Source organism: Scomber japonicus, chromosome 24, assembly GCF_027409825.1.
Source record: "Scomber japonicus isolate fScoJap1 chromosome 24, fScoJap1.pri, whole genome shotgun sequence".
Taxonomy (NCBI): Eukaryota; Metazoa; Chordata; class Actinopteri; order Scombriformes; family Scombridae; genus Scomber; species Scomber japonicus.
The window spans coordinates 16,584,470-16,599,437 of record NC_070601.1 but is presented as its reverse complement, the minus strand read 5'-3'; the positions used below and the strand labels follow the sequence as shown (position 1 = coordinate 16,599,437).

At 38.3% G+C, this 14,968-nt stretch overlaps 1 protein-coding gene across 2 annotated transcripts; it reads left to right on the top strand.

Annotated features, from left to right (window-relative positions):
* Nucleotides 1–6,869: 6,869 nt before the first annotated feature.
* Nucleotides 6,870–14,082, top strand: pnpla4 (patatin-like phospholipase domain containing 4). 2 transcript variants are annotated; one of them, XM_053314332.1, is made up of 8 exons: nucleotides 6,870–7,015; nucleotides 7,315–7,503; nucleotides 8,359–8,453; nucleotides 9,260–9,395; nucleotides 9,639–9,704; nucleotides 9,787–9,939; nucleotides 10,555–10,698; nucleotides 13,642–13,672. In XM_053314332.1, exons 2-7 carry the CDS (start codon nucleotides 7,324–7,326, stop codon nucleotides 10,690–10,692), a joined length of 768 nt encoding a protein of 255 aa, XP_053170307.1. In that variant the 5' UTR covers nucleotides 6,870–7,015; nucleotides 7,315–7,323; the 3' UTR covers nucleotides 10,693–10,698; nucleotides 13,642–13,672. The 2 variants fall into 2 exon arrangements, with proteins under 2 accessions (XP_053170307.1, XP_053170308.1); XM_053314333.1 differs by lacking the exon at nucleotides 10,555–10,698 and having other exon boundaries at nucleotides 13,642–14,082.
* The last annotated feature ends 886 nt before the right edge of the window (nucleotides 14,083–14,968 follow it).

The window sequence follows — 14,968 nt, the reverse complement described above, 5'->3', positions numbered from 1 at the left end:
AATGAGATTTAGTCAGTCAGTTTTTTCAGCATCTGATGCTGGTAATCGAGCCATTTTTATTGATCTCAGGAAGGCTTTTGATTTGGTTGATCACTATCTACTTCTAGATAAGCTTTATGCAGTCGGTCTATCGCTATGATTGTGTCTGTTTATTTATTTATTTATGTACTCATTGTTCTAATGTTTGTGTGTTGTTATGTGTTGTTATAGTTGTAGTATGTCTGTAGCTGAGATGTGTCAATGACTGATATCACTTACTATTTTCTGTGCAGTGTCAGTTAAAAAAAAACAAACCTTCTGACGACCCAAAGGACAAAAATGTCCCTATTGAAAATCTATTAAAACTTCAATTTTTAATCCTACTGCCCATGTTTTTAGGCTTAGCCTGGAATCCCTATAATTTTGCAGCAGATGCACGCATGCAAACTCGTCAGTGAACCAGGTGCAGTGAAGATAACGTTTTACTCGAGTTTACTACACTTGTTACTGTAAATGCAATTAAACCTTAGCGAGTAAATCCCAGTACCTTATCCATACACCTCTTCAACACGCATACAGGTCATTCTTCAGCTATGGTAGAATTTGTGTCCTTTGCAGGAATAATAAATACAAAACACATTTCTTAATTATTTTATTTTTGGCACACTTACGTGACACCAAGAGGAACATACAAAAAATAATTTAGAGATCAAGTTATATTTTTACTACATAATCCATGGTTTTATATGTATGGATTGTGCTATATTTCCTTTGTCCGTGTGCCAGATTTTTGACATTCAATCCCTCTTACTAATGAATTAAATTTTGATCTAAAAACTAACTTTATAGTCAAATGGCACACAAATTCCTATTTTAATGAAACATACCATGTGTTGTAAGATATAGTAGTATTTTATGTTTTTTTCATAAAAAAGAACACCTGTCCCTTGGAGTCACTGTCATTTCCATCACACACCACAAAATGTAACTTCAGGGAGGATTTTTTTAAGGTTTGTACACTTGCAACCATGGTAACAGCCAGTCACAGGAGAGCAGGGCTAGCTCCCTGGAAGAAACTGAAAGCTGAAAAAATCAAGGTAAATATTTTCCAAACAAAGAATATGTTTATTGGTTGTCATTTCCAATCAGCTCATATTTCATTTGAATTTATTTTGATCTAATACAGCAAGAGACTTTTGAAAAAATGTGACACATTGTCATTTCCACAACAGTCATTTCCATCACTTTGTTTATTGTGGTGGAAAAGACGTATTGTGATGGAAATGACAATGACGTATTTCATTTGGCTTATATCACTTAAAATACTCTATATTAACTTAAATAATCATACAAAATACTTGATCAACTATTGATATTGTGTACATAAACTACAAGAATAGATATATATTTAAATGTGACACCTGTTCTTTTAAGAAGTCTGTGACAGACGTAAGAAGAAAATGGAAATGGCCAAATCACCAAAGCTCAAAACCAACCAACAGATGAAGCAAAGAACACACGATTTAAGAAGACCTCTTCTGTTTCAGAACACAATTATTTCACAGATAAAAAAAGAAATATCAAAATATGCACACTGCTAAAGACTGGTAAGTGATCTCTAAAGTTGTGGCTGGTAAGCTTCTGAAGAAATTCCAGAAAGGAGTCTGGGTTCTCATCTAAGCTGATGAAAACAAACAAGACCATGTAGAGGCAGATATGTATCATAGTGAAATGTGAGAACAACAAGGAAGGCGAAAGGTCAATAGTTGTACCAGGTTGGGGATGTCGTAACAAGCCTTTTAAGGAGTTGTTTTTACAATATTGATATCCCCAAAGGAGATCAGGTCGTCAGCACTTCCGAGAAAGTTGTTTAGAATTACAGGAAACCGAATCTTGGCTGGAACACGCCAGGTCAAGTTGACCTGATACACGCCAACGGTAGTATAAAGAGTTTGAAGGGGCGTGGGTCGGGGCTGTTTTTACTGTTCTGCTGTTTGCTGTTTCATTGGTGTCTGCAGTGTTTTGCTGTGTCATCAATAAAGATCCCAGTTGGCTGTTCAACAACTTCTGTTCTCAGTCTCTTACTTTAAAGATTACTGAAGTTAAGTAGTCCAGTAATTATCACTACAACCACCAAACTCGAAGAATGCAATGCAACAAAATCAGCAAGGAAGTGGAGAAACAGTACACACCTCCTCGTACCAAATGGAAACTGGGTTACTGGCACAAGGCTTACGCTACGTTGCACGTCATAAACCGAACCAACCGAACGGTACACAAAAAGAAGCATGTATTGACTGGAATCATAAAGAATCGGCCCTGGTAACTGATAATGCCCGAAATATGATTGTAGCTGAAGTGGAGGAAGAGTTGACGCCACACCTCAGTTGCTTTGCTCACACATTAAACTCAGCCTCACGGAAAAGCCTTTCAAGTGGACACTGCTGCAAAGTTACTTGGGAGTAACAATGAGATAGACATCTAGACATAGTCAGGTTGATGGCACCACCTGTCAAAGTTGCAACAACTATCCTTTGTGAGGATGAGATGCCCACAATATCAATGATTGCCCCACTCAGCAGCAGATGAAGACACAGCACTCATCAACTGAGATGAAGAAGCCATTGATTTAACAAAGACTTTGAGAAGCGGTACACACATCTCCAGGTCCTCCTCTACACTGCATCTGCTTTAGACCCTCACTTTAAAACTCTTCCATTCCTGGGTGATGATGATGCTGAGAGGATGAAGCTACTGCCCTTCTTAACAATGTAAGCCAAACACACACCCTTTTATTCACTAAATACAAAATAGATGATAGTGTATTCTAACAGCTGCTCTTGAACATATTGCAATCATTAATTATCAGTGCGGAGACATCCAGACAACAGGATACTTGGTCATCAGATCCAGGATGCCAAAAAGTGTGTTTTTTTTAATACACAGTGAGGTATAAGCTTAAGGTGAAAGAAACACTTATGGCAAACTACCAGTAAAACACAGAAATTGCTTTGTATTTCAGATGATGATCCTCCATGCAAAAAGAAAACAAGTGCAGCACTGGACCAGCTGTTTGGGGAAACCTTCAACCCACTAGAGTGGTGGAAAGCACAGGTGGACCTGCCACTGCAGGAGATATTGTTTCCACACAACACAGTGTACTCCGACATGATCATGTTGATCAGCTGATTTTCCTCAAGAAGAACATTGACAAGCACAATCATACATAAAGTGCTTCACTGTATGTGTGGTATGAACAGATTGAGGTTTATAATCATCAAAGAAAGTGTGTGTACATGTGTGAGTGTATCAAGCATACAGGAACGGACACTGTTTCAAAGACTAAAAGCTAATGGAAAATGAATGAGATTATAGTTATTGTTTTCAGTTTAAAAAAAGTTAAATGTGTTCACTAGTGCCAGATGTTGCATGTTTAATTGCAAAAAAGCACTTTAAAAGACTGATATTTATGAGTGCTTACAGTTTGCAACTTTATGCAGTAACAAATTATTATTATTATTATTAATAATAATAATAATAATAATAATACATTTTATTTATAACGCGCTTTTACAAGTGCTCAAAGACGCTTTCCAAAGGACACAATTAAAATATAGAACAATGTGGAGTAACACACCACCAAACAATGTAGAAGGTTAAAAAAGACATAAAATGAAAAGAGGATAAAAAACAGTTTACAGGTTAAAAGCCAGTTTAAAAAGGTGTGTTTTAAGAGTGATTTGAAGGTATGGGGGTCTGTACAGTCTCTGATGAGTTTGGGGAGTGAATACGTATCAAATCGTCATATATTGGAGAGATGCACACTCCTACTAATCAACCATTTATTTAAATGAGCTCTGAATAAAGTGTGTGTTTCTATCACTTCTCTGATATTGAGTTTCATTCCTGTGCAGCCATAGCAGAGTGCAAACTGACCAAAAGCACCTTTATTTTGTAGGATGATGAGATCTGCTGTTACTGAACCTCTTGCTGTTTTTCTTATGTTGACAAACTATGAACCATGTATCATTTCATATATAGACAGACAAATAAATACATCACCATCTACATCAATTTTTCAAAATTAACCTTCCAAAATATTAACTTTATTCTGAAAAGCTCACATTGTATCCCTATTTTTGTAGTATGGGTGAACTGATCTTTTTTGTAATGAACAGCAAACACTGTTTATCCCACTGTCTCATTCTTTTGTAATAAGTTTAGACCTGTATTCCATTCAGCATGCACTCGGTTGGCTCTAATTGGTTTCGAAAACTAAAAAATGTATGAAGTATTTCTTTTTATTTCTAGAATGTCTCGTCAGCCTTCTACGCAGCATTAATGAAACTGATCAGGATGTGACTCATGCCAGACACTGAACTGATGTGACTCATGCCAGACACTTCTCCTGCCTTAAAGCTATCACCAACATCTCTGTCAGTCACTCACCAAACAAAATGCATTATCCTCCCTCCATTGTTCCAGCAGCCCACTAACACTCCCCCCCCACCTCTCCACAGTATACATCACACCTAATCCACTTTAGGATATACATAATCATAAGCAACACTAAAGGAGCAGAAAATTTGTGCTGACGTGCCAGGAAAGGAGGATGAGAGCAAAAAAAGCAGAGAATTGGGATGGCATAGGGTCCGTGAGAAATAAATGCTGACTGAAGTGGTAGCAGAGGAAGAAATACACTCTGGGGACACTGCTTAAGGCTGGGAAACAACAAAGTATGGCTAATAATAAAAGTGCACACTGTTTTATCATTTGGTTTATTCTATGACAGGACTATCAGACTTCCTGTGCTGTGGGAGGGGTTTTATTACAAAGTTAGCTGCTTTGTTCACTATATTGTGAGTATTTAAATTGTGTGTAAAGTAAGAATAATTATGTGTTCTGAGTTTGACATATCATAGAAAAGTGTGTTGTTAACCACCCTGCCAAATTTGACTGATTAAAGAAATCGCCAAATATAAGAAATTAGGCCTCAAAGTTGTGTAAAAATCAGCCTCTTTCTCTGCTCCCAAACGCTGTGGGAGTGCCCACGGAGTTCAATGAAACCCCGCCCCCTACCATGTGTCACCTGTCAATCAAAGTCACCACTTCTACCAGAAACGTCTGAGAGCTTTCTGCTGCTAACTCAGCGGCTAGCTCGGCGGCTAACTGGCTAACTGTAGACTGTAGTAGTAGTAGAATGTGCTGAATGTATTTATACCTCTACAGCAGCAGGGGCGGGTTTATGATTTTCAGACCCGCCCACTAAATCCTGAACACAGAAATCTTGAAACACAGTTTGTGAAGCCTAGCTCCACAATTCAAATTGAAATGGTTGAAATGCTTTTTTACAAATATACATTTATGACCTATTTAATGTGTTTAGAAGAAAAAGTCTGAATTCACTTTACACAGTCTTGATAAAGATGAGGATAGATAGGATAAAGATGATCTTTATCCTATAGAGGAGCGATTGCATAACTCACTCCACATTTCTATGGGGTTTTTTATGTTGGAGAAGCAGCTGTGGATGTGAGATCTCTTTTGTTTCAGAGAGACCTGACCGTGTACTCCAGCTGACACAGCATCAGACAGTTAATTGGGCTTCTGTGTGTGTGTGTGTGTGTGTGTGTGTGTGTGTGTGTGTGTGTGTGTGTGTCAGATAGCTCGAGTTCCTGGACTGAACACGCTGTAATGTATCGTCAAGAGGACACAACAATGAAACCTCATGGGCGCGATGTGTCAGAGGAGAGAGGAGCCGTAGCTCACATTTACAAAACGATATGTCAACATGTCTCCATGGTGACAGGATGGGATGAGGCAATAAAATCTAGTTTGTGATGAAACAATGAAATCTGACTTTCCTCATCCTGGAAAAAGGATCAGAAGTGAAGAACTGTATCAAAAAGTACCACAGACACACTGTACAGTAGTGAAAAAGACTAGATATTTCTACTCACTCAATCAGTATGCAGGATGCTAAAAAACGGTATATCAAACAAAGTCGCTTGCACAATTTGTCTCCGCAATTGCTCAATTTATAGAGAATTACCAAACATTTACGGAAATGAGTGAAAGATTTTGTTTGTTTCAAAAAGTCGACTGTGGAATCAAGACTGCACAGTGCTGTTAAGATCTTAAAAAGAACACAAACAGTCTGACACACAATGCATGTCAACAGCAGTATTACAGTAAAAGTACTGCAGTATTATGAGTGATGTAGTATGTAGTATTACAGTAAAAGTACTGCAGTATTATAGCGATGTAGTATGTAGTATTACAGTAAAAGTACTGCAGTATTATGAGTGATGTAGTATGCAGTATTACAGTAAAAGTACTGCAGTATTATAGTGATGTAGTATGCAGTATTACAGTAAAAGTACTGCAGTATTATGAGTGATGTAGTATGCAGTATTACAGTAAAAGTACTGCAGTATTATAGTGATGTAGTATGCAGTATTACAGTAAAAGTACTGCAGTATTATAGTGATCTAGTATGCAGTATTACAGTAAAAGTACTGCAGTATTATGAGTGATGTAGTATGCGGTATTACAGTAAAAGTACTGCAGTATTATAGTGATGTAGTATGCAGTATTACAGTAAAAGTACTGCAGTATTATAGTGATGTAGTATGCAGTATTACAGTAAAAGTGATATATTATTATATATGACATCATTAGATTATTAATAGTGAAGCATCAGTGTTAGAGCAGCATGTTACTATTGTAGCTGCTGGCCAGTACTGCTCTTGTTTATAAACGTAAACTGTTGGTTAAAAGTGAGCTGAAGCGTGTTTATAGCGATTGCAGTTTTATTTTGAAAATCGGGAGCGGAAGAAGTATTGGTAACCTTGTCTAGCTTGACTGCTGTGCTAAATTAATGGCGCTACGGTGTGTAGAGTGATACTTCAGGACAGTCGGGACTATACAGTCCATGGTCGGGACGAGTCGTTGTAACTTGTAGCTATCAGTTCCACATTAAAGGCAGTGAGTTGAGTTCCTGTTAAAGGTTTCCTGTTAGTTGCAGCTTGAACAGGTAACAACATGTTTCTGTTTCGCCTCATTAAAGCTAAACCGAGTACGTCAATCGTTAGCGAGTTATGATAGGCTTTACTCTAACACGGTACATCAGCCTCTGACAACATATAACTTGTTTTACACACTTTAAAAAGGCTTATATTAATCATTCTTTACTTAGCAAGCTCTGTATACAAACTGTTATAGATTTGTATTGTGTAATTGTTGGTTAAACACTAAATAAAAAGTTAAAAACATTAACATTAAACATGGTGAAGCTAACTGTATTAAGTGACCTGTGTGACTGACTTCCTGCAGCTGGGGAGGATGACAGTAGTGAACCTATCCTTTGCTGCATGCGGTTTCGTGGGGATCTACCACCTGGGTGCTGTGGGGGCTTTTCTCCGCCATGGGGACAAGCTGCTGTGCTCCCTCAGGGCCTGTGCAGGGGCCTCAGCAGGGGCCCTTGTGGCAGCAGTCATGATCACGGCCCCTCACAAACTAGAGGTACAGTGCTGGCTTCCTCATTCAGGAGCAATGATACTGCTCAGATGAGCTTAAAATGTTAAAGTGGGGTCAGGGGTCCTTAAAGTGGTTCTCAGGGGCCCCTTTACTAAAAACAGAATATAGTCATTCTAATGTAAATCAGAAAAATACTTTAGAGTGGCATTATTATATCTGCTTCTGTAGTGCTGACAGATTTACAAATTATGTGCTTTGAATTGAATACTTAAAAGGGGGGCGTGCTGCTCTCCATATCAAAGATTTGACACCCCAGCATCCCCCGTCCTGTTAATATTTAACACCTAACAGCTCTTAATATCTAGACAGTGACAGTAACAGATCACAGAGTTTGGAGAATACGTGGATAACTTCACTGAGATTTGAAATAAAGACGGAAGCTCATAAAGGAAAGCTTGGGGGATCAAGGCCCAGATAGACTAGATATTCTAGAAATGCTGGTTTTCCCAGTTCAAATTACAGCAAAATATTTGTTTTATAATTTGACATCTTTACTGTATTCCCAAGCTTAGAATAAAACCTCAGAAACAAGAATATCAGCTTATGAAATGAATATTATGATCATCATGACTGCATGCAAATGATTCATTCTTGTGTGTTTGGTAAATGTGCTGCAACAAGCTACTGTAGCACCCTCCCTCACAGATATTGCACCAATCAAATGACAGCACTTGCATCATCAGTCAATACCAAAAATTCACACCCAAATATAAACCACACATAATATATTGGTAGTTGTAGTAAAAACAAGCAGCAAATGAATGTAAATGTCAGATGGATTAAAATCCAATCAGGTGGACAAGCAGGTCATGTGACTGTGTTTGTTCTCTTCGCTTCCAGCACTGTAAAGAATTCACATACAGCTTTGCAGACAGTGTGAGACGACAGAAGTTCGGAGCCGTCACACCTGGATACGACTTCATGCTCGCACTGCGGTACTCACGTGTGTGTGTGTGTGTGTGTGTGTGTCAATGATGTCTGCTGGGTTAGATCACAGCTGTAGCAATCAGGGGTGTGATAAAAACATGATGTGGAGTGTTATGGTTGTCGTGGTAACACTGACTCTGTTGTAATTCATGCCAGTATCAGCATATATGTTATCAGATATGCCCCAGTATTTTTTTAAAGCTTAATAGGCAGCATTTTATGTATATTTAATCCTATATTTTAATTCAAATTTAACATATACATATTAAATATCCAGTAAAGTTTACTGTTTCAGTGCACTGATGTCATTTTATTAAAATTAAGTTTATTCTTTAACTGTAAATAGTGTGTTTGGGAACCTAATTTGGAAAAAAAAGTGTGTTTATGTACAAATTCTCTATATATAAGATTATCAGCCGGTATATCAATATCAAGATTTTATAATTTCCTGATATCAGTATTGGCATCTGCCCCAAAAATACAGTATTGTGTGTGTGTGTGTGCGTGTGTGTGCGTGTTGAATGTAGACAGAGAACACATGCATTGAACAGTGAGTGTACCTGTACCATTGTTCCATTCCTAATTAGCATGCATGTGTGTGTGTGTGTGTGTGTGTGTGTGTGTGTGTGTGTGTGTGTATTGAACAGATTGAGTAATAATTAGACAATGCTGTAAAAAGCACAGTGTTTATGAGGCCCTGTGGGGATAGTATTATTATTATTATTATTATTATTATTATTATTATTATTGAGAAGCTGACAAATGAGTGTGTGTGTGTGTGTGTGTGTGTGTGTGTGTGTGTGTGTGTGTGTAGGGAGGGGATGGAGGAGATTCTACCCAGAGATGCTCACAGTCTGGCCACTGACCGTGTCTACATCTCTATAACACACTCCAAGAGCGGCAAGAACCACCTGGTATCCAGGTTTACCTCCAGAGAGGATCTCATAAAGGTGCAATTTACTCTAAAGATCAATACTTTTATGTTTATGATTATGATGCATTATTTCTCCTTTATGTGACACATTAGAGGTTTGTGTTTGAGATATTGCTCAGTTTAGTTGTTGAATCTAAATCTAAAATCTCATTTTAGTTGTTAAATCCAGCTGGTTGCTGCTCAGGAAGCACTGATATATGTGTGTGTGTGTGTGTGTGTGAGACTAACAACACTAATTATCCATCACTTCGTAACTCAGGCTCTCTTAGCCAGCAGTTTTGTGCCGGTCTACGCTGGACTCAAGCCTGTGGAGTTCAGAGGAGAGGTAAGCTCACACTGAACCATGTGATATTCATTTTTATTCGTTTTCTATCAGCTGGATCTGTTTATGCTTCTCTTTTCTTTAGAAATGGATCGATGGAGGTTTCACAGACAGCCTGCCAGTCCCCCCAGTGGGTCGAACCATCACCGTTTCCCCCTTTGCCGGGCTGCAGGATGTGTGTCCGGTCCACATGGGGCGCTTTAGGACCCAACTCAAGCTGGCCAACATGAACGTTATGGTAGGTTTAAAGTCAGTGTAAAGTAAGAATAAATGTGTTCTGAGTTTGACATACCACAGAAAGGTGTGTTGTTAACCACCCTGCCAAATTTGAATGATTAAAAAAATCGCCAAATACATTTAAATAAACACTCGTTATCAGGGGCACCACCGGAAGCGAGATCCGGAAATTACAATTATTTAATTGGACACAATCAAATACCATGACTCAATTTAATAAACTTAGCTAAAGTCAAATTACTGAATCAGTTAAATATCTAAAGTTATGAATTCTAGACGTCAGGGAACCAAAAATGTATTCACACAAGAAATAAATTGCACACACACACACACACACACAGTTTGTCAATAATACTAACAGATTATTTATTCAAACAGTCAGTGTTGTGGTATAGGGACTATAGGAGGTAACTATTCACAAAGAAAGGGTAATAACAAGCTCTGCCTATGCCACAGCTGTGATAAATGAGATGTTCTAAATGTCTAAATGGTATTTAGATTATCCTATTGGGAATTTAAAAAATGCAAACGTGGAGTTTGGGCCTTGGTCAGCAATAAGCTTTTACATCTATCACTAGCCGGGTATTATGAGATATTTTTGTTCCTACTGTTGCAGAAGATTGACCGTCAGTGTCTCGGAGTGGGGCCCTTTCGGTGGAGTTCAGTGGGATTCGGTTCTCGTTGGACTCCGTCTCTGGGTCTCGGTCGGTCGCTATACGGCTCGGTCCAGCTGGCCAGGCGAAGTCGAAGCTAATCAAACGTAACTAATTTGATTTTAAAAAAACGGAGCTCTTGAATTCGGCTTGAATTATCAAGAAGAAAAGATCTTTGAGACCGTGATGAGTCTTTGAATCACGGTACTGAACTGAATCAAGACTAGTAACTTGTAAGGCTTGGATAAAGTAAAAATAAAATAAGATAAAATAAGTCGAAAAATGAAAAACTAAACGAAGGAAGACAGGGCAAAAAGGTAACAAAAGCGTAACTGAAGTATAACTGACTGAATGAAACAAAGCAAACTAAAACAAATACTTAACGAATACTAAAAAGAACTGATAAATGCAAAATAATACTGATACTGAAAAGAACTGAATAATACTCTATAATACACTATAATACTCCGCAATACTCTGCAAAGCTCTTATAAAACTCTGTAATACTCTATATAACTCTAATAAAACTCTGCCTGAGAGTTTGAACGCTGCCGCTTTTTGTCCAGAGGGGCGGAGAGACACACCCATTAGGGTTTTGTCTGAGTTTTTCCCCTCCCAGCAGAAGTGAGAAAAAGGGGGGAGAAGGTTGAATTAAATAAAAAGGTAAAACCTAATTCTTTAATGTCTCATCACTGCTGTCACATTTGTACGCGTTAAACAAAATGCATCCTTCATTTTGGCACAGGCATAACAGACATGAATTGACATCCTATTAGAAATGTTCTGAGGTCACAAACTTACAATCAATTGGTACACAGGGAATATTTCAGTAATAGTTATTGAAGGTCTTCTGTTCTCAATAAACAAGATTATACCATGTTTACCTTAGCCGGTCTGACTCAGGTCATGATATTACGTTTGCACTTACAGAAGATGATTGTTCCATTAATATGAAATCACACAATCAAAACAAACATCAAGGAAATTGCAGTGAGTTAAAGCACATTACTACATTTATCAAGTGGCTTATTACTTATTCAAAGAGGTATTTTGATTGTCCACTGCATTACAGCAGAAATAAGAGTTCATTTGGAGGTAAAGACAAAGGAATGTGTTTTTGCCAACAAGTGTCCATGTTTTGCTTCACACAATGACAGAAAGGAGCATGTCGTTCACAATGTCTGGAGAGTTTCGCAATAAGGCTATAATTGTGTTTATTCTGGGTGGAAAGTTCATTTGAATTTACACCTTTTCCTTGTGTAGTTAGGTCTCTCCGAGCAAGACGTGTATTTGGGAGGATCGCAGTTATTTACATTCCTGTGGATCCCAATTTATGACGTGTCAGTCTCATCAGATAAGGGGCAGTCCGATCGGACTTTCTGTCTCTTTGAATCAGACCTAGATGTTCCACTACAAATATATGAAATTAGGCTTCAAAGTTGTGTAAAAATCAGCCTCTTTCTCTGCTCCCAAACGCTGTGGGAGTGGCCGCCGAGTCCGCTGAAACCCCACCCCCTACCTAGTGTCACCTGTCAATCAAAGTCACCACCTCTACCAGAAACATGGACGCTACGTCTGAGAGCTTTCTGCAGCTAACTTTTAAGTTAGCTAAGCTAAGGTTTTATTTATTTTACTTTTTGTTTTTATTCTAATTTTAGTTTTTAAATTGAGCTCTTACTATTCCTTTATTGTTTTATTATTTGTTTGTGATTATATTGTATTTTAATAACTGTACAGCACTTTGGCTCAACTGAGGTTGTTTTTAAATGTGCTTTATAAATAAACTTGACTTGACTAACTCAGCTGCTAGCTCGGCAGCTAACTCAGCGGCTAGCTTAGCTAACTGTAGTGTGTGCTGAATGTATTTATACCTCTACAGCAGCAGGGGCGGGTTTATGCTAATCACACGGTGGTGATTTCCAGACTCGCCCACTAAATCCTGAACACAGAAATCTTGAAACACAGTTTGTGAGGCCTAGCTCCACAATTCAAATCTAAATGGTTGAAAAGCTTTTTACACCTTTTTAATACATTTATGACCTATTTAATGTGTTTAGAAGAATATGTCTGAATTCACTATGTGCTGAGTGTTAACCTGAGGAAAGGTGTAAAACGAATTTCAAAAACAAGCTAATTTCAAAGTGTTCACAAGCAGGTGATTTTCAATGTTAACAACAGCAGAAAAAAGTCAGTTGATTGCTTGAGTTCTTTGTCAAACTATTAAAATCTGAAAAAATCACTTCACTGCTTTAAAGGATAAAATTAACCTGCTTTGTTTTCTCCCACTGTTTTATTTCAGTTTAGTTGTCTTTCTTTTTTTATGCTTAAACGTTTTTCTCTTTTCCTCAATTTTAGTCTATATTTTAATTTCATCCCACAGTTTGTCACAATATTCATAACAACTTCTTTATGAATATGAGTGAAACTTTATTTTCTGGACACATCATACAAAGACAGTTAAATCAGATAGACGTGTGAGGAGTATTTAGTGTGACTGTGTGTGTGCTGAGCTCATGGCTTCATGACGCATTCATTGATTCATGGGTTTTATATAGAGAGTGGAGTACAACATGCTTTACATCATCTGTACACATTACAAACTTGCAACAACATCATCATCATCATCATCATCAACACATAGATCCTTCCTGACCTAAATATTTTCCTGTGCTCCCTACATTTAACACTTGATCTGCCAAAAATAAAGAAGGAAAGTTTTGCTTCTGATCCTCTTTGGTTTTAACAATCATGACATCACTCTTTTTAGGATTAAATGTGATGTCATACTGCAAACCAGATTCTGAGCAGCTGTTGTAATCCAGCACTATAAGGAAATATAATAACTAAATCATCAGCATACACTCTATGATTAATGAGACCACTCCCCACTATATAGCCAGTCTTACACTCGTATAGAAAGATCATCTGTGTACATATCAACATACCTTACATGGTTTAATGTGAACCCCCGCCCCCCCACACCAACCCTACAATGACTTGACTTGATCTGTGATATGCTATAAATGCAGTGTTCTCTTTGGTTCCCTCAGTTCTCCATGGAGAACATCAAACGTCTGAACCAGGCTTTGTTCCCTCCATCCGCTGCTTACATGCATTCATTATATGAGGAGGGCTTCGACGACGCAGTGAGGTTCCTGAAGAGAGAGTCCTGGATGAGCTGAGTCACATGCACACATGAAGGAAACATCATGTTCACAATGAACTGTTATTTATTAACTGCCTCTTTAGCTTTTCAAAGTAAAATACCAATAATGTCAAGTGTTTGCATGCAGTGACTTCAAACACGTTGATCCATCCTCTGTGTGAACTTTGTTTGCTAAAATCCTTTTTCTGGGATCAAGCACTGTGTATATGAATAAAGCCGAGCATGAAAGAGTATCATTGAGAGCTTCAGCTAGATAAGTACTATCACACACACACACACACACACACACCTCTGCTGTATGTCACAGCAGCTGTATATGATGAGAAGCCCCTGTGCGAACATGGAGTCTCCATCAATTTTCCAAGGAGGCATTTAATTTCTTTCAGCTTGAAGCAGCTGGTGGGGGTGGTGGTGGTGGTGGTGGTGGTGGGGGGCGGGGGGGGGGGGGGGGGGGTGATTGGATATTGGAGCTCCACAGGAAGTCAACGGCACCATCATTGGATGTTGGAGGCTCCCTTAGGATGCACGGATTGGAGCGCGGCCTTTGAAGCGCCGGATGTTACCACTGGGTTTCTCCCACTGCTGGGTTACTGTTTGATTTCCTCCAGCATCAGGAGACGTGAGCAGGTTCTCCATCAGCATCCAGCCTGGTGAACAGGTGTGTGAGAGCTGCTCCATCCTCAGGACAGAGGTGGAGGTTTCCATGCTTTTACCTGGAAGAAGGCTAAGTGATTACGTTGCAGGCGTTAGTGCTCAGAATGAGTAGTCTAATTACAACACATGAGTGAGGACTGCTGCAGTAGATGTGACTTCATCAAACATCAATCAGGATCCTCTAACCTCTATTAAACCTCCTGTGTGTAATGATTTTTCTTTTGTTAATATCTTCTTGTAAACATTTAAAACAACTTTGAATTTGAAATGAGTATTTGGAAATGATCTCCTGACTAAGTATATTTAACTGTGATGCAGCCTGTAAGATCTCTATTTGATTTTATTGTTTATGGTGTTAATGTGTGAACATGTGAATGACTTTTGGAAATGTGCTCTTAAATTAAAACGGGTGCTAGTATTGTACAAATACACTTTACATTTTATCCAAAATAATTACTGGATTTATTGTAAAAAAAATAAAATAAAATAAAATAAATGAGAATGCACACACGTGCACATGATTGGTAATCAAGGGGGGAGTTGTGGGTTCTCCGAGT